Raw genomic sequence first — 20,465 nt, 5'->3', positions numbered from 1 at the left:
TTTTCGTAACCCGAAAAAACATTCGTAACCCGGAACAGTTTTTTTTAAATAGATTTTTTTCGTAACCCGGAAATTTCGTAAGGCGGCGCATTCGTATCCCGGGGTACCACTGTGTGTGTGTGTGTGTGTGTATATATATATATATATATATAATTTTTAAAGTTTATTAATTACGAAACACATAATAACATGAGACGTAAAATTCCAGTTTAAAATCTTCAACTAACATCATACTATGTTCTCATCATTACAACACAGTTACTTTGACAAATCTTCTATACTCACTTCCTTAGGCTATAGTCCAAAAAACGGTTATTTGTTACTTCCCCCCCTACTAACTCTTTTCCTTATACTATATATAATCCGTTAATACCTATGTATTAAATCCCTTAAAATACTTTAGCTTATCTTCTATGTCACCTACTAATTCACTTCACACCTTATCCTTCCCTTTCCCGAATTGTTTTCCTTCGATCTTATATTCCTACAGAAATTTTATTATATATTATTATATAATCTATTATACATATCCCATTAAGCCTTTTTCTTTTTGTATATACTTCTTCCATGGTCTCCAAATATCATTGTATTTTCCAATACAGTGGTACCTCGGGTTACGAAATTAATTCGTTCCGCGGCTAATTTCGTAACCCGAAAAACCTTCGTAAGCCGAATTGCCATAGGCGCTAATGGAAAAATAGCTCTCTGCTGCCCTCCGGTGGCGGAAAATAGCGCCGAGGTTTTTTCGTAACCCGAAGAAACCTTCGTAAGCCGAAACAATAAATCCCTATGGGATTTTTTCGTAACCCGAAAAATTCGTAACCTGGGTAATTCGTATCCCGGGGTACCACTGTAGTATTCTTGTCTTTACCCACCAAAGCAGTTAATTTTTCCATCTCACACACCTCCATCACTTTCCATCTCCATTCTTCCATCGTCGGTATATCTTCTTTTTTCCAACAGCGAGCCAAGACCATTCTCGCCGCCACAATCAGGTATGAGAGCAATTTATCAATATTTTGTTCTAAGTTTAAACCGTCCGACATATTCAAAAGATACAGTTTCGGTTCAAATGTCCCTTTCCAATCTATTATTTTTGTAATCTCTTTATGAATGTTTTTCCAATATTTCTCTACCTTTTTGCAACGCCACCAACAGTGCATATAAGTCCCCACCTCTGTTTGACATTTCCAACACTTATTACTATTTTGCTTATACATTTTAGATAATTTATACGGTGTTAGATGCCATCTATATAACATTTTGTAAATATTTTCTCTTATCAAAACACATGGGGAGTAATTGATTTTTTTCCGCCATAATTTTTCCCATGTTTCCAACATTATAGGTTCTTTCAGATCTCTTGCCCATTTTATCATGTATTCCTTCACTATTTCTTTTTCCAATTCAAAACTTCTAATTAGGTTATACAATTTCGTAATTTGCTTTCTTGGGTCTTTCAATATCTTCTCCAAACCTTCTTCCATAAGTGCGATTCCTTTTCCTTTCACATCTACTAAATATCTTTCTTTTATCTGCCTATACGTGAACCAGTTACATGACATCCCTTCCCTGTTCAGTTCATCCTGAGATTTTAATACTTTCTTCCCACCCCTTTTTATTAACAAATCTTCATAGGTCACCCAATAATTTGTTTTCAATACTTCTCTCTTATATATTGCTTCGTTTGGTGAAGTCCACAGTGGAATATGTGGGCACCAATTTTTCTTAAATCTATTCCAAATCCTGAACAGGTTTTTCCTTATCAAATGATCTTTAAATTTTTTATCCAATTTAATTTTGTCATAGAATAAATACCCGTGGATGCCAAATTTTAAATTATATTTTTCCAAGTTTATAATTCGTTTCTTATCCAATTTTATCCAGTCTATTACCCAATCCAAAACACAAGCCTGGTAATACCACTTAAGATTTGGTAAGGCTAATCCCCCTTTATCTCCTGAATCTTGTAAAACACTATTTTTTATTCTTGCCCTTTTGTTATTCCATATAAATTGACCAATGTCTTTCTCCCATCTTTTAAAAACCAGATCATTGTTAATTAGGGGTAAATTTTGAAACAAAAAAAGTATTTTGGGTAATATTACCATCTTCACTAATGCTATCTTCCCCATCCAGGAAATCTGTAATTTGTTCCAACTTTGTAAGTCTTTTTTTACTGTTTTCCACAGTGTTTCATAGTTGTCCCTAAATAACTTTGTGTTCCTTTTAGAAAGTGTAATGCCCAAATATTTGACTTTATTGACTATTTGAAAACCTGATTTCTTTTTTAAACATTCCTTTTCTTCCTTATTTAAATTTACTGTCATGATGTTTGATTTTTCAGAATTAACCTTGTAACCTGCCACTTTACCAAATTTTTTCAGGATTTTTAATAATTGTTCTATACTGTCCACTGGATTAACAATTGTCAACACCAGGTCATCAGCGTATGCCCTAAGTTTGTATTCTTCCTTACCTAGTTTAAATCCTTTTACTGACTCCTCCTGTCTAATATGATTTAATAAAATTTCTAAAGTCATGATAAACAATAGAGGTGATAAGGGGCATCCCTGTCTTACACCTCTAAAAATTTCACAGGGTAACATCCTTTCTCCATTCACCACAACACACGTGCTTTGTCTGTTATATATTGTTTCTATTACTTTTCGAAATCTCGTTCCAAGTTCCAGCTTTTTCGCTACCCCAAACATGAAGTCCCAATGTATCCTGTCAAACGCCTTTTCAGCGTCTATGAAAAACAATGCTAATTTTTTGTCAATATTTCTTTCATGGATTTCTATCAAATTTATAAGAGTTCTAATATTATCTTTTATCATTCGCCCAGGGAGGAATCCATTCTGATCAGGATGTATCCATTGCCCTAGTATTTTTTTTAATCTCCCCGCCATTATCGATGCAAACAATTTGTAATCTGAATTGAGTAAGGCAATTGGTCTATAATTCTTTGTTAAGGTCAAATTCTTTCCTTCCTTTGGGATTAAGACAGTGATAGATTGGGACCACGTTTGGGGTATTACCCCTTCCAAGCCTCTGTTCATCACCCCTAACAAAGGTTTCCCAATACACTCTATACAGGTTTTATAATATTCATTTGTAAATCCGTCTGGACCTGGTGCTTTCCCTGTTTTGCTTTTTTGAATAGCTGTGGATAACTCTTCCATAGTAATATCCGAGTTTAATGAAATTTTTTGTTCCTCTGTAATTTTTTTTATCTTCATTAAACTCAAATATTTTTCAATTTTTTGCTCTTTAATTTTGGGCTTAATATATAATTCTCTATAATATCTCATAAAGCAGTCTTTCAGCTGATCTTGTTTTGTATAAATCTCCTCCCCTTCTTTCAGTTTGGTTATTGTTCTTTTAGCTTTTTCTTTCTTAATTTGGTAGGCCAATAATTTTCCTGTTTTGTTTGCCGATTCAAAAAATTTCTGTCTAGTGTACTGCATCTTTTTTTCCAATTGTTCAGTCATATAACTAGAGATTTGAGCTTGAATATATTTTATTTCCGTACGTTTCTCTTTATCTCTTGGGTTTCTCTTAAGTATTTTTTCTTTCCCTTTCATTTTCTCCATCAAATTTCCCAACCATTTATTCTTTTCCTTATTAATTTCTGCCGTTTTTTTTATGAACCAGCCTCTTAATACTGCTTTATGAGCATCCCAAACGATTTGCAGATTTGTATCTTTATCCAAGTTATTCCTAAAATATTCTTTAATATTTTCCTTTAACTGTGATACGAGTTTTTCATCCTTTAATAATTTGTTATCTAGTTTCCAATTAAACTGTTTAATCCCCAATTTCAAGTTCATTTTCACCGGATTATGATCAGACCATACTCTCGGCAATATTTCTGCTTTTTCTATTTTTGTGAGTAAATGAACGGAGGCTAAGATCATATCTATCCTCGACCATGTCTTGTGGGGATTGGAGAAAAAAGTGAAATCCTTATTTAAACCATTTTTTGCTCTCCATGCATCCTCTATGACCAAGGTGTCTTTCATGTCAAAAAACTCCTTTGGTAATTTTCCCTGGTGTTTCTTAATTTTTTTCCCGGAGAATTTATCTATAGATGGATCGATTACCCCATTCCAATCTCCTAGCATAAGTATTGAGTCAAATTCTATTTCTAATACTTTCCGTTTTAATTTTTTGTAAAATTTATTTTTGTTTTCCAATGGTCCATATACACCTACTAACAAAATCTTCGATCTCTTGCAGTTAATTTCGACTATTATAAAATGTCCTTCTGGGTCACTATAAATTTCTTTGGCTTCAAATTTAGTATTAACATAAATTACCACTCCTTTTTTTTTCACTTTTGCAGCTGACGTAAAATCCTGTCCTAATTTTATACACCTGAGATGTCTTGTATCCTTTTGTTTGATTCTTGTTTCCTGTAGGCAAATTAGATCCAGATTTAATTTCTGAAGGTAGAAAAATACCTTTTTCCTTTTCTGTGGTGTGTTCAAACCCTGTACGTTCCATGACAGAACCTTCAAGTTTTCCATTGTGTATCAACTGTATCTTTTAAATATGCCAGAAATTAGGAGTCAGAATATCTAGTTTTAATAATATAGTTTTATTAGGGTAACGTATTTGAAGTTATAAAAGAGGGAACTAACATTTAAAATTGGGGTTAGTCTTCTTCCAAAAAAGTGAGTTTCCCAGGCCCTTAAATCAATAATTTATTATTTCTTCTTCTTTCAACCTTCTTCTTCCGTCTCTTCTCCTTCTCTAAATCTTTCCTCTTCCTCTAAAATGTCCTGTTCCTCGGATACCGGGTCCAAAATGATTTCTGACTTAGAGATCTGTTCCATCACTTCATCTGGGTTTCCTTCTTCTTCTTCTTCTTCTTCGTTTATCTCTAATTCCTCTAACACAGTCTGCCGTTCTTCTACACCATTCGTCCTATCCTCTTTCCTGTTTTTCTTTAGATTTGATTCCTTTCCTTTATTTTTTTGATTTGAGTTTTCAACAACTTTCCTCAGGAAAGCCCTTGCCTGTTCAGGTGTCTCAATTTTATTTCTTTTTTGTTTCCACCAGAAAGTCAAGCCTATATATATTTTAATGTTTTTAAACTGTGGATGATTGAATCAGTGGATAAAGAATCAGTGGATATGGAGGGCAGACTGTATTGGACAATGGAATGCACCAAAGAATTTCAGAAGAAAATCAGCATGTGCACTGGATTGTGCAGATCAGGAGTTCCCAACCTATGCTCCAAGGAGCCCTTAGGGCTCCGCATGCACTTCCCAGGTGTTCCACGGCCGCTCCAGGAAAATGAAAGAAATAAAAATGGAATGAAATTAAAGAATAAGAATATATTCTTATATATAATCCTAAACACCATTAACTTGTAAGATATAGGGTAGGCCTCTTACAGGCTCTGCCATAGAAATAAGGGCTCCACAAGTCAAAAAGGTTGGGAAACCCTAGTGTAGATCATGAAAAACTATGGATTACTCTTAAAGAAAGGGGTGTGTCACAACATTTTATTGTTTTGATGCCTAATCTGAATTCAGGACAAGAGGCACAACAGAATACAGAGAAATGGAATGGTTTCCAATTGGCAAGGCACTCATGCAAGGCTACAGGTTACCACCCTATATGTTTAAGTTGTATGCTGAACATATCATATGTAAAGCAGGATGAGACTAGGAGGAAGAAGGTTTGAAAACTAGAGGAAGGAACATAAACAATTTAAGATATGCATCTGACACCATAGAACTAGCAGAAACCAGCAAAGGCATGGATCAATTACTAAAGAAAGTTGAGAAAGAAAACGCAAAAGTAGGTTTACAGTTGAACATTAAGAAAACAAAAAATAATGACCACAGATTGATCCTTTTGGGAGAGGCAGGATATAAATAAAAATTATTATTATTATTTAGATAACTTTCAAGCAGATAATTAAGACATCAAAATAGTTCAAGATTCCCTTTAAAGTAGATGATGAAGACACTGAAATAGTTCAAGATTTTCCATAGCTTGGCTCAATCATTAATCAGAATGAACACTGCAGTCAAGAAATCAAAAGGTGACTAGGACTTAGAAAGAAAGGAACTAGAAGTGTTAAGACATATAATTAGGATGATCTTTGCTATCTTGTTTCCAGTTTCTATGTATGACTGCAAAAGATGGTCAGTGAAGAAAGCTGACTGAAAGATAATCATTTGAATGTGGTGCTGGGGAAGAGTTCTATGGATACCGTAGACTGCTAGATTAAGAAGCAGAGCCCTCCTTCCAGTCCATCTGCCTTGGTCCAGACCTCAGAGGGAAAGAAGAACTGCTGGACCTGTTCCCCTTCCCCACCACAATTCCCTTCTCCTTTTGCGTTGTGTCTTTTTAGATTGTAAGTCTGAAGGCAGGGAACCATCTAATTAAAAATAATAATAATTGTAAGCTGTTTTGATAGCCTTTAGGGCTGAAGGGCGGGGTATAAATACCGTAAATAAATAAATATGAAAATTAATGGGTGCTACAACAAATCAAGTCTGAATTATCCTAAAAGCCAAAATCACTAAATTGAGGCTGTTAAGAAGGCATGACTCATTAGAAAAGACAATAATGATAGGTAACAGAGAAGGCAGCAGAAAAAGAAGACCATATTGCACATTGATAGACTCAATCTAGAAAGGCACAGCACTGAGTCTGCAAGACCTGAGCAGCATTGCTGATCACAAGGTGACTTGGAGATCATTCATTCATATGGAACTGACACATGAAAATTAACTATTATGACTAAGTTGATCCTTGCCTCTTGATTAGATGAGGTCAGCTTAGTTGTAAGTTCTTCTCTCATGTTTTCCAACTGCTGTCGAAGCTGATTCTTCTCATCTTCAAAGTGTTGCTTTTCTTTTTCAAATTGCTGCTCTAGCTCCTTAATAAAATAAAAAAAGAATAGAAAAAATATTACGCCAATATTCACTACATACTGAAGCAGGGAATTTCTTGGCATTTTCTTCATCTTATCACAGAACATGATACAGTCTGTTTTTCTCATGAGGTTGTTTATTCTAAACATTACTTACAAAATAAATGGCAAGACCTGCTGTTGAAGAAAGTGCTCCGGTTTCTGTAAGTAATCCTTCACCAATAATTAATTAAAATGCCAGAAATATTAAGACTTCTTTGATTTCACACTTCAGGAAAGACAAAATGCTAATAAATGCATAAAATTTAACATATGGATAGTCTATTACTAGGGTAATTCCAAACAAATGATTCAACCTAATACTGTACTGTACTTCATAAATTAGAAATGTAAAATCTTCCAGTCTAATAAAAATACTTCATTTCAAATTATTGTAACAAAACTACTGCACGGAAAAAGAGAACAGAACACACAAAAACTTTAAAATGCCAATAAAAGTAAAGGAGCTGTTGGTTTAATATTAATTTTGCCATCTGAAAACAATACAACAAAACTCCCAACTCACTCTCTCTTTTTCTCTGGATTTCTAAAAAAACAAAAAAGGAAAAAAATAGCACATCTCTCAATGGGAGATACATAAACAACAATAAATTTTGTCACTATTCTAGACTAGTAAATGTCAGTGTGTGAGAGCCAATATAGTGGTTTGAGCTTTGGACTATGAGTCTGGAGACAAGGCTCATCCCTGCTTGGCCATGGAAACTCACTGGGTGACCTTGTGCAAGTCACATTCTCTCACCCTCAGAGGAAGGCAAGGGCAAACCACTTCTGAAGAAATCTTGCCAAGAAAACCACATGACAGGTTTGCCTTAGGGTCATCATAAGTCGGAAATGACTTGAAGGCACACAACAACAATAGTAAGTGTGCTGCAAGGGATCAAAGAGGACTAGAAAGCAGAATTACAGTAATTTTTTACAACTAACATGGAGAGAAGTTCACATTTCCAACCAATGAAAACCAGCAACAATGTACTTTTTAACCATCGTTTTGTACTGTGAACTTGTGTTTATTTTGGCAACTGGTTCTCAGTCACCAGAACATATGCAAATACTACTGCATGATCAAAATCTCATGATCTGCAGCCAATCTAAAGTCATTTCAGGAGCTACTACAGCTCCATATATATTTTTGTTGCTTGCTCCCACTCATCCACCAATGGAAGAAATGCAAAAACTAGGAAGACTGGAAACCATCTCTAGTTAGTGTTGTGGAAGGGCGAGAAATGGTTTCCTGATTGTCTATTAACACACAACAAGAAAAGCGAGAGAAGGACCACCTATTTTAAAAAAATTCATATTGCAGCAATATGTGGAAATGAACTGAACTGAACTAGTTCATGTAGGTAAAGATTTTGCCAATCTGCTAAGTGAAAAATATTTGGAATGATTAAAGATGTATGGCAGTTAAACATTTTACTCAAAATCTCTTTACACAACCAAACTGGGAATGGTCCTCATATTATAGTTCTCTTACCATTTGCATCTTCTTTTTCTCCTTCATAGCACTAGCATGTGCTGCCTCAAGAGCAGTATGATGTTTCCATGCCAACTCCTCCAAGGTCTTAGAATGAGCCTCATTTAGTTGTGCAGCCTCCCCTTCCAGCCTTGCTTGCAGTTTTATCAGCTCCTTCTCATAATATTCCCGTTGTGTTTCCCTTGCTTCATTCACTTTCTGTTATGTCAAATAATGCAACAATTTCAAAATCAAAAAAATCACATTAAAATATATTTTTCAAAACTACATTCACTTGAATGCTTGACATCACCTAGTTTGTCACTGTAGTAATTTTGATCCTTATGTCTAAGCTTTGATTATGCAACTCTTTCTCTTTACAACTTGATGCTGTTAAGGAGTGCTTCTCAAGCTTTCTGATGTAGAGGACCAGCCATCCACCCTCCCCCCAATATGCAAGGAACTGGTATCTTATTTGTGACCACTGGTTACAGCCATTTTTCTTTCTTAGAAACCTGCCAAGGACTGGCAGTCCATGATTCATAGACTGAAACTGGTCCATGGATTAGGACTTTTAGTATCACTGTCCTAAACCAGTGGTCCCCAAACTATGACCTTTAAGAGATTTTGGACTATAGCTCCCAAAAACCTCAGCCATGTTGGCCAATAGTCTGAGATTGTGGGAGCTGAAGTCCAAAATCCCTTAAAAAGCACAATTTGGGAACCATGGTCTTAAATGATAATAACATCCATAATCTCTTGCTGACTTCTTTATCTCGAGTTTCACCCCTCTTTCCTTTCCTTTCCAAAACTCATTTTCTCTATTAACTATATGTGGCTTAAAAGCCAGAGTACAATCAATTTTAGATATAATTATGTTCATTAATATTCATTCTCTATTACACCATTGCTTCTCTCCTATTCCCCTTTTCCTCAATATTCTATTAATTTCTTCCCTGTTAATCATATACAGTATAGACAAAGGATTCTGTCTTATTTTATTACAATGAAACAATAGGGAGCATCGAATAGAACATTAGCAAGTAACAAATAGTAATCTTTTAATCATACAGTGGGCCCTCCTTATCTGCGGATTTGCCATCCGTGGATTTGGGCAATACGGCAAGCCCATATTGTCCCCAACGGCAGCACGGACACAGCCACACTGCCACTGGGGACAAGTGCCTTGCCCCCCACCTCCCTCCTTCCTTCCCTGTTTCCTTCCTTCCTTCCTCTTTGCCCCCCCAGATTGGCTGTGGGGGCAGAGTCCCAGCCAATCAGGGCTGGGGCCTGGACTTGAGTCTCGGAGCCCCATCCCTAGGCCCAACATTTGCGATAGAGCCACTAGCAGATTTTCTGTCCCCCCACACTCTCAAGCAAAGAGTTGAACTGGAGGGGAACCCAAAACCCCCGAGCCCCAACAGCCCCTTCACCTTCAATGATGTTGGAGACACTCCCTCTTCCCTCCAAATCTAAAAGATTTCAAGTTCAGAGAGGGAACGCCACCGAAGGAGTGGTTTTGTGAAATGGGAATTCCTGTAACACTCCACCAAAATGCTTGCTCCCAACCCTAAACAGGACAGAGTCCTGACTGGCTGCTGGAGGACAGGTGGTAAATTGGTCTTTGTGGGCCCCAGGAAAGCCTGTCGTCCTCACTCCTTCACTGCAAAAAAGCCGCCTTTGGAGGGCAGATGATTGGCAGGCCTTTTATTGGCCCCAGGAGAGCCTGGCGTCCTCGCTCCTCCTCCACTGAAACACCACTTTTGGAGGGCAGATGATGGGCAGGCCTTTTATGGGCCCCAAGAGAGCCTGTCGTCCTCGCTCCTCCGCCACTGAAACGCTGCCTTTGGAGGGCAGATCATGAGCGGGCCTTTTGTGGGCCCCAGGAGAGCCTGGTGTCCTCACTCCTCCTCCACCGAAATGCCACCTTTTTCCACATGTAGTAATCTCCTAAATTCTGTATCATGAAAACTCTCTACTCTTACCTTTCCTGGCCTTGGATTCACCAGAAATACAGCTCTGGAAAATGGGACAGGTTTTGAGATACACAGGAGGCCAATAATGGGAGAAGAAATCACTGCCCCCCAGCACTGGATCCTACAATTACTGTCTGACAACTTTTATTCTGACATATGACTGACTTTTCAGAAAGAACATTACATCTCTTACCTTTTCCAGTGCAAGAATTTGTTGTCTTTGTCGCTCATCTAGGCTTTGTGTTTTACTTTGTAACATATTTCTTTCTTCTTCCAGCTGAGACAGTTTGTCTTTCAATCTAGATTTTTCTGATTCCAAATCTCTTATTGTAACTTCCTGGGTCATTTGAGTAGCTTGAAGCATCCCAATATGACCTGTAAAAAGTAAACAATTCACTGAAAATCTGAGATATGTTTCCCCATCTGGGCTGTTCGTGTGATTTCACATACAGACTGTGGCTGTATGAAGGGTAAAAGCCGGCTTACCCCCAGGGTTTCCCGATCCATAGGGAAAACCCACTGACCATACCTTCAGCTCCCACAACAGCCTGACGACTGATGTGCAGTTGCATTACCACCCTCCCACCATGAGGAAGGACTCGCCATGATGGAGAATTCATGGCTACAAACCATGCTGCATCATTATTTTATCCCCATTCTGTCACAAATGCATGTGCATGAGTGCATTGATGTTCTGTCAGCAGCTTCCAACCACCCACCATCCTACCCAGCTGCTGGCTCATTGGATGCCCTGTGCAACTGGCCATTCTATTGCACAATCAACTGATTGCTTGTATGGTGCATCAGTGCATCTTGTGACACACTGACACAGCACAATCATGGTGCCCTCCCATACATACCCGCTTTCTCCCCATCCCCTAATGGCCCCATGTTGGACCAGCTAGTTTGTTCATATTTTATTAAACCCATTGTATTGTTGGTAACCTGACATGTTTGTGATCAGTTCACTCCACAAGGTGTGCGATGGGTTGATACTGCAGGTGACTCATGTACTTGTGCAATCAATTCATATGCAGGTGACCAAAACAAAAAAAGGCCAGCAACAGCATTGGCAGCTCGCCCAGCTTAGGATGCCTGCCCTAAGCACTTCCAATGGTCACCTTACCTCTCTTCCCCATATCCACATTAGTGAGCAGTCTGCACAGTGGTATAATAGTTCACTCTTTCCAGCTTGAATCAGAGCAAACTGAGATTTATTTTGCTTTGGCGTTAAGCCCCAGAACACAGTTTGCATCTGTTTTCCTCCCATATCAGCTATGTGCATCATCTAAACCGATGAATTCCTAAACAGGGTGGGGTCATTTTTTTCAGCCTGTGTGGACAGCCCCTGTGTTCACAACCTTTTGTCTGTGTGCTCTGCCCTTGCACCATCCCTTCCTTCCTCCCCTCTTGCAATAACTCAGAGGTCTTCAATTAATTGTCATTTTTCATTATTTCTCAACCAGTTTACCAGTTTCAGCACAAGCCAGTATTTAGTATTAATTTGGTTCACGTTTTGATAAATGTAAACCCTTGAAGTGTGAATATTAAGGACCTAAGTAGAGTAAAAAGCCAGGTGTCTAGTGTAATAAACACCAGCTTGCCAGCTAGTTCTGGATATCAAGTTATGTAAACCAAAACAAAGGTGATAAAAGTCTGATGAGTGACCAAAGTATAGTAAAGAAACCAAAAAAGGTGTACTGCACTGTATGATAAACCTTAAGCAACTGATGCAATTATTCCACGGGTGATAGCCAGCAAGCACAGTGATGGTCAATGACTGGTTTCCTAGTGGCCTCATATAGAAGCCCAGAAATATCTTATTTCTGATTGGATGGGAGAATGTTTGTTGGTATTAATGGGGATTAGCTGGATCCATATCTGACTGAACAGACAGATAGCATAAAAGCTACCTTCCAGGACACAAGAGGCTTTTATAAAGCCTTCAACACGGTCAGATTTTGCTATGTATGCCAGTTATAATATGTTGATGCTGTTTCTGGTTGGTAAAATACCCTTTCAGTGATGATAAGAGAGAGGGTAGGACAACTTCTTTTCTAAATGTCTGACAGCCAATATTACAGGCTATAAACATATAGAAGTTTAACTTCCTCTATGAATTAATATATAGAGATGCCTGCTAGAGATAAAGCAGATGATATGAAGCATTCCTTATAAATTCAAGTCTTCATGAATTAAGAATACCACCGTGTACAATGACAAGTTATTTATTAGACAATGAGAAGTCTGTTCCACCCCAAGAGGAGTAAATATGTATATGTTTGGCCATTTTAATACAATAGCTTGAAAGATCATTAAGGTGGCTGCTTCCCCAAAGTTCAATATTTAATAATGCTTAAGTGGTGTGTTGATGAGAAATCTACTTGTCTGGACTACACTGTTGATACTGAAGGTGATGTGAGGGACCGTCAAATTGATACAGGTTAGCTGATATATGGCAAAGAACCTTGAACCCCACAGTCTAATGAGACAGGGGTCAGAAGCATGCCTGTTTCAACAGGATTTTAAATTATGTCTTAGAGTTGGCTGAAGTTTTTACTTATTCCAAACCTGGTAATCAAAATTTCCTTATTCAGAAGTATCAGGAAATTATAGTTAATAAAGAATCTCATGGATAACTGGCACAATGAAAGTGCCAGGCATGGGCCTAGAGCTGCATTCCAATTCAGAGCTGTGTAGTAGTAGACAAGTCTGAGAGGACAAATTCTCAGACAAAGATCCCAAAAAGTAAAGAAATACAACTGAGCACTAAAGTTAGAATCATCCAATCAATTGTATCTATCCCCAGGTATAGATGGGAGAGCTGGACAATGAAGAAACTAGATAAAAAGAAAATCAACTCATTGGAGAAGAGTGCTGAGAATATTGTGGATAACAAAAAAGACAAAAAAAAATTCTTGTGGCCCACTGGCCAAGCGAGAAGGCTTTGCTGGCCTCTCATTGGAGAGACCAGAACATTTAAATGAAAATGGTGTGCTTTCGCGGCCGTTAGACAGGGAGGGGCAGGGCTAAGCCTATTTAAGGCCCGCCTGGCCTTGACTCCCTGTCAGTTTGTAAGAGCTGGGTCATTGGACAGATCACGCCTGAACTCTCCCTGGAGGCCAAGATGACTAAATTGAGGCTGTCATTCTTTGGCTACATCATGAGAAGGCATGACTCATTAGAAAACACAATAATTTTAGAAAAGGTATAAGACAGTAGAAAGAGAGGAAGATTGCACACCAGATGGCTAGACTCAATTAGGGGAGTCATGGGACTGAATCCACAAGATCTAAGGAAAGCAATGGAAGATAGGGGGCCTTGGAGGTGTCTCAGCCACAGGGTCGACTCAAGGGCAGCTAACAACAACAAAATATTTAAATCTAAAGAACAATGTGTATAAAATGTATAATACTTGCCATGTATTTTCTATTAATACATCAAATGAAATCTAACATTTTGAACAGATACTATAGGTAAATCATACAGAAAGCATATAAATGTATATACACACATACTGGCTTTTAGTACTAGGTCTGTGGCCTGTTGCTGTAAACGTTCTCTAGCAGCTGCTAGCTCACTTTCAACCTCCTTGTGTTTACTTAACAATGACATTTCCTCTTCTTTGACGTCCTCTAGCTGTTTTTGAAATGCCTAGGAGAGTAGAGAACATTATTAAAATGATAAAGTAATACTCTTAAAAGTGATGTCATAGGAATGAAATTTATCAATGCATGTGGCATTTCAGCATGGAAGGATCACCCAGTTTATAAAACAATGATAGTTAATTGCTTTATTTTCTGCACATTATAGCCTGTGTTGTAACCATTCCTCAAGATCTGCATGTTTCGTATATAAAACTGACAATGATCTGCATTCTACTGGTAGTAACAATAAGAACAGATTCATTTAATCTGGTATTGAATAGTGAGCCATTACTTACATAAATACCATCGATTCAATGGATCTGCTCTGGTTTGGACTACCAATAAGATGTTAGCCAATATTTAAACTACTGTTTTGATGGTAAATATAACTGACGGTGAAAGAACTACCAGTAATCTAAAGCTAAATATAATGGACTTTACTCAACCTTCCTTTACAGAACCCAGTTTATAAAGATAAAATCCATTCAATAATCTTCAAATTCTTAACTACAAATTGCAGTCCTGATCTTGGTATTAATACTGTATGGGATACATTAGAAACTGTAGTTGGAGATGAAGGAATAAAATAGTTGTCAGCATTAAATAAAAGGTCTGGTTTAATTAGAATTCAGTTCCTCTCTGACATAAAATTTCTCAAGTCCAGTCATAAATTAATTTAAATGAATGAATGGATGAATAAAACCATCTACTCTATGGCAAGAATTTTCATCTAAAAGAGAAGAGCTTAAAGTTCAAAGTATTAATAAAATTTCAAGTAATTTACATTTTTTAAAATCAAAAATACTATGAATTTGGAATAAGAATTCTAAATTACTTGCTAACTATATTTGGGGGAAATTTATGTAGTATATCCTTGATTTAAACTGTTAATGGCAAAATAACACATCGTCCTCCCGAAATTAATGCTAAGTTTAAATAATTTTTTTACATTCAATTGTTTTTCAAACTCAGATGAACTATCAATTTATCAAATTTTAACAAGAGCTAAAATTCCTAAATTACTTCAAAAGCACAAAGATCACTTTAATTAATTGATAACACCAAATGAATTCCATCTTTCTATTAAAAGAATTAAGTCAAATAAATCGCCAGGGTTGGATGGGTTTAACTTTAATGGCTCATTTTACAAATCATTTGAAAGAATTATTGCCCCCCCTCCTTTTTTATTTTTTTTTTTTTTTTTTTTGTTATCTTTAATTCAATCTTTACTGGTAACACTACTCCCACCTCTTCTCTTGGAAAATGGCAAGAATAATTTTACTGTCTAAATCTAAACTTAGAGGAGCTGGGTTCTTACTGAACCAGGATGCAAAACTTTTCACTTGCATTTTAGCCAATAGCTTCAATGATATTACACACTCATAAACTCATAAAGATCAGTATGGATTTGTTAAATATTGTATGGACAATTTTCTAACCCAATTTTCATTTTATTATATATTATATCTTATAGTAATCATTAAAAAATAATAAACTGGTTATTGCATCTTTAAGTGTTTCTGCAGACTTTGATATGGTAGAATGGAAATTTTTGTTAAACCTATGCAAATTCAAGGAATGTGGTGATACTTTATTGTTAACTTTGAAAACATTATACACATATCATAAAGCTATAATCAGAACAAATGGGATGGATTCTGGTCTTTTTGACATTACTGGGGAATCAAACGAGATTGCCACTTTCTCCTTATCCACAAAATCTGGCAAAACCTGATTATGAACTTTTTGCATTAAAGAAAGAAAAAAAAAACCTTAGTCTTACAAAAACTGTTCTATTCAAAGCAAAGATACAAGAGGATTGGGTATTTCTATCTTATTTTGAAGCACTTCAAATTAGGCAGCTCTCTTGAGAGCCTGTCCCCCCAGCCTGCTCTGGTGCAGAACTTCGGACATTGCACATTTTCTGGAGTGGCAAAAAGGTCCAGGGAGGGTGTTCCCCACCATGAAGCAATGAGATTGAAAGCTGCTTGTGACAAGGTCCTGTTCAGGAAAGCTGCCAATGGACAGCTGTAAGAGTGTGCCAGGCAAAGGTAAACAAAAGCAAGGCTTTATAGCAGCAAAGAAACAGTTCTGAAATGAAAATACCAGTCCAGCGTCCAATAGAGCAAAACCAAAAGCCAGTCCAGGGTCTAGGGTTCCAGAGGGCAGTTCCACAAGTCCATTCCAGGGTCAAGAGTGCCAGAGAATAGGTCAATGAGTCCAGTCCAAGATCTAGAGGTCTAGGTCTATCTGAGGTCTAGGAAGTAAGGAGACCAGCAACAAGGTCCGAGGGAGTCAGAGAGAGCAGCTTTCACCAAAGGAATGCAGATAGACTCTGACAAAGAGGCTTGGCGTCTGTCAGGAGTTTATATCAGACCAGCTCCTTATCACAGCTGCTGGGTGATTAATGAGCATTTCTCAGCTAACCTTCGGGAATGCCAAAAGCACGGCCTTTCAGTCCTACTTTGGCTGAAGTTAGATGCCTTGCTCCTCTATGTCGCCCATGCCTGGAACCTCTGCTAGGGAAAGGCTGGGCTGCTGAGCCACAGGGTCCACTGGAGGTGATACAACCAATTCTCCAGGAGCTGGGAGAGCAGAGCTGGGGCCTGGCAGGGCAGAGCTGGGGCCTGGCTCAGCCTCAGGTTCCCCCTGCACCTGAGGGCCAAGTCCTCCTCCTCGTCCTCTGAATCCTCCTTGTGACTGGCCATGACAGCTCCATTCATGTTGAAGAACCTTGTCTTGGCTGAGGGAATCTGCTAGAACAATGTCCTTGCCTATCAATTGAACAGAACATTGATGGCACCACATCCAGAGCTGTTGAGCAAGATGAAGAAGAACAGGGGAGTGAGTTCTGCCCTGTTTGTTGATATAACAGACCATGGTAGTATTGTCTGTAACCAAATGGACGACTCTGTGAAGGAGGTGATTTTCAAAATCCCAAAAGGCTTTGATGACAGCCATGTGCATTTCCATATCCGACGGGGACCAGCGGCCTTGTACACAGAGGTCTTCGCAATGGGCCCTCCAGCCCATCATGTATGCATCTGTGGTGACCATTCTGGAAGGTTTTGGAGATTGAAAAGGCATCCCTCTGAGGATGTTCTTGGGGATAAACCACTGAAGAGAGGCACAAACCTGTTGAGGGAGCGTCAGCTGCTTGGATTGTTTGTCACTGAGGTGGTCAAACACAGAGAGAAACCATTCCTGCAAGGGCCAGAATCTTAGGCATGCCAAGTAGGTTATGACTGTGGTAGAGGCCATGAGGCCTAGAAGCGGTTGAATGTTCCTTGCTGTAGGACAGTCCATATGGAGAACAGAGCGAATGTGGTCCCAAAAGGCTTCTGCCCTTCTGGTGGGTAGGTAGGCATGAGCCATAACAGAGTCCAGAGATGTTTCTATGTACTCTATCATCCTGACTTGGAATGATTGACTGTCAGGCTCAAGCCAGTGAGGAGAGAGAGAGTGGTGTGAACATCTTGGAACAACTGTATGTGGGAGGACGACACTAGCAACCAATTGTCGAAAAGAGGAAAAATCTTGATTCCCTGGATGCGAAGTTGAGAGATGACCACTCTCATGCATTTTGTAAAGACACCGGGGGGGGGGGGGGTAGAGAGGCCAAAGAGTAGGATGGTATATTGATAGAGATCTCTGTTGACAGCGAAGCAGAGAAACCTGCGGTGCTGAGATCTGATGGTGATGTGAAAGTAAGCATCTTTTAGGTAGATCGATGCAAACCAATCCCCTTGATAGAGAAAGGGGAGGATGGACTGAAGGGTCACCATCTTGAATTTGCATGGAATGGTGTAGTGGTTACACAACCAACGAGCAGCAAGTTTACACTAAAATAGTCAAGGAAAGACTATATTAGCAGTATATTAGCATCTATATTAACAGTATCAAGTCTCAATAGCCACAAACAAACAACAATATATACATGAAAAACACTGTGCTGTATCCTTGTGAATGTCAACCGTTCATCTTGCATCTGTCTGGGATGCGCTGAATGGCACACCTTTGTTGAGAAGGGAGGAGATCTCCCCTTGGAGAGGAGGGAAAGATGGAGTAGAGTGAAAGATGGCTAGAGGTGGAGTACTTGTAAACACTATGGCATATCCCAGACACACAATGCTAAGTATCCAGGTATCTGTGATGATTCGACGCCAGTTGTAAAAGTGGCAAAGTCTGGAAAAATGATGAGATAGCTGTGAAAAGTTTGTAGGAATTAGACATCCCCATAGATCTGTCAAAAATGAGATTGGAGGATGAGGCCTTTTTGGAGGATTGTTGTTGCTATTGTTGTTGAGGATAGTGCTGTCTGTAGGGCCTTCTAGAAAATTGCTGAGAAGAGCTCCTATATTGAGTAGAGGCCACAGAACAAGGCCTGGAGTAGTTAGAAGAGGTAGGCTGAGGGCGCCCCACTGTTGTTTCTGACCAGTGACACCCAACCTCTTGCCTGTAAGGTGTGCCTTGGCATGTGTCCAGAGAGTCGTCAGTCTTGGCTACAAAAAGGCCATCACCTTTAAAGGGCAGATCTTCAATACGCTTCTTAGCCTCCTCTGTGAGATCAATAGATCTGAGCCAAGCGTAGTGACGGAGTGCATCTGCACCTGACATCACTTTGGCCACACAGTCCACAGAATATCTAGCTGAGTGGATCTGTTGGTTGACCAAGGAAAGAGCTCAGTGTAAAAGTTGAGGGTAGCCACTTTTTGTTCTTCCAGTAGGAAGCGGATGAAAGCAGCCATTTTATCCCACAAAATTTTTTGGTAGGCATCCATGCAAGTTTGCATGCTACCCACCTTAGCAAAAAGGGCAGCTGAAGAGTAGAAGCACCGCCCAAAGATATCAAGGCATCTACCCTCCTTGTCCACTGGAGCAGAATGGGTCTTGCCAGAAGATTTGGAGGTAGACTCAACCACCAAGGAGTTAGGAGTAGGGTGGGTGAATAGATAAGGTGCAGTGTCAGGCTGGACTTTGTACAGATATTCAAGCTTCCTTGAAGCAGGTGGTACAGATGAGGGCTTCAGCCAAGAAAGGTTCATGACATCAGACAATGAGGCCAAAAAGGGAAGGACAGCTGGTGAAACTGCAGTGGTATTGATGATCTGAAAGATAGGATCTCTTGTAGACTTAGGAGCAATGTCAAACTGAAACCCTATAGTTCGAGCCATCCTTTGGACCACATCTGAGAAAAGCTGAACATCCTTATTTGGGGACTGAGGTGTAGTGTCTTCAACTTCTTCCTGAGGGGATGCAATAACAGGAGAAGACGAAGCTGGTGACATTTGGTGTCATAAGCAGATTTCTCAGTAGATTGCTGAGGGATGGAGGGTGTAATAAATTGAGGCACCTGTGTGACAGCAGGAGGACACATAGACCAGGGGTAGGCAACCTGCGGCCCGCGGGCCGGATGCGGCCCAGCAAGGCCTTGGGACTGGCCCCAGCCCGGTTCTGCCGCCGATTGCCACCAGGGCCTTTGGGGGGGCAATTGTCTATAGAAGCCTCAGAAACATGCATTTATATTAACATTTTTTAAAAAATCAGCAATTTTTTTCATGTGTCCTCCTTTTTTTAAAAAAAAGTCTTCCATTTGAAAATTTTGTCCTACATTTGTCCTGTTTTATTTATATATTCAATTTTTTTTTTAAAAATTATTTAATTATTTATTTTTTGGCTTCGGCCCCCCAGTTATCTGAGGGACAGCAACCCGGCCCCCGGCTCAAAAAGGTTGCCTACCCCTGACATAGACTATGATATTGACATCGAAGACATGATTGGGATGATAGCAGGGAAAGGTGTCATGATCAACGTCGACAGTGGAATCTGAGATGCTGGCATTGATTTGGAGATCGGGATCGAGTGCGATATCGAGAGGGAGAGTTGTAACGCGGCTCCCTATGGTAATAACGATCTCTATAAGAAGGAGAGTAAGACCACCAGGAAGAAGAGTGTTCTCTCCAGTATTCTTTGGCTCGATATCGACCAATATAAGACACTGAGGTATAAGGAGAGTCTCGATAGTAGTGTTGAGAAGAAGATGCTGACAACTCAACTCGGTCTCTAGATGGTGTTGGAGAATGGTGAGATCGAGCCGGAGACACATCAGTGTCGAGGGGCTGAAGGTGAGAGGGAAGGCCTATAAGTGTGAGCCGGAGAGGCAAATATCTGCAGTGGTACCAAGACAGGAACCAGTGGCAGTGGAGAGACCATTGGTGGCAAAAATAAAGTGAGAATTGAACCAGGTGGTATTGGAGCACTCGAAGATGCCAAGGTCAAAAACCCTGATGTCGAGTTTAAAACAGTGACTGGGGGGGGGGGGGGGCTGTGATTCCAGTGACGGTATTGATGCTGGTAGCAAGAAAACCATAGTATTCTCCAAGGCTGTTGCTGCTATCGAGACTGGTGTGGAGGTTGAAGCATACATTGAG

At 39.2% G+C, this 20,465-nt stretch overlaps 1 protein-coding gene across 6 annotated transcripts in view; it reads right to left on the bottom strand.

Moving 5' to 3' along the window:
* The window catches only part of FAM184A (family with sequence similarity 184 member A), an 84,531-nt gene that overhangs the window by 52,423 nt on the left and 11,643 nt on the right, over positions 1-20,465 (bottom strand). For all 6 annotated transcript variants that reach the window (XR_006103418.1, XM_042462127.1, XM_042462150.1 and 3 more), the window contains exons 2-5: positions 13,906-14,041; positions 10,581-10,762; positions 8,433-8,630; positions 6,782-6,904 (exon numbers count right to left, since the gene is read on the bottom strand). Coding sequence is in view for 5 of the 6 variants with exons in the window: in XM_042462127.1 (XP_042318061.1) it covers positions 6,782-6,904; positions 8,433-8,630; positions 10,581-10,762; positions 13,906-14,041 (639 nt within the window). In the remaining variant the exon portion in view is untranslated. The remainder of the gene's footprint in view (positions 1-6,781; positions 6,905-8,432; positions 8,631-10,580; positions 10,763-13,905; positions 14,042-20,465) is intronic.

The sequence above is a fragment of the Sceloporus undulatus genome, chromosome 1, assembly GCF_019175285.1.
Source record: "Sceloporus undulatus isolate JIND9_A2432 ecotype Alabama chromosome 1, SceUnd_v1.1, whole genome shotgun sequence".
Lineage (NCBI taxonomy): Eukaryota > Metazoa > Chordata > Lepidosauria > Squamata > Phrynosomatidae > Sceloporus > Sceloporus undulatus.
Note: the sequence above shows the minus strand (reverse complement) of the source record. Positions and strands in the feature narration are given on the sequence as shown.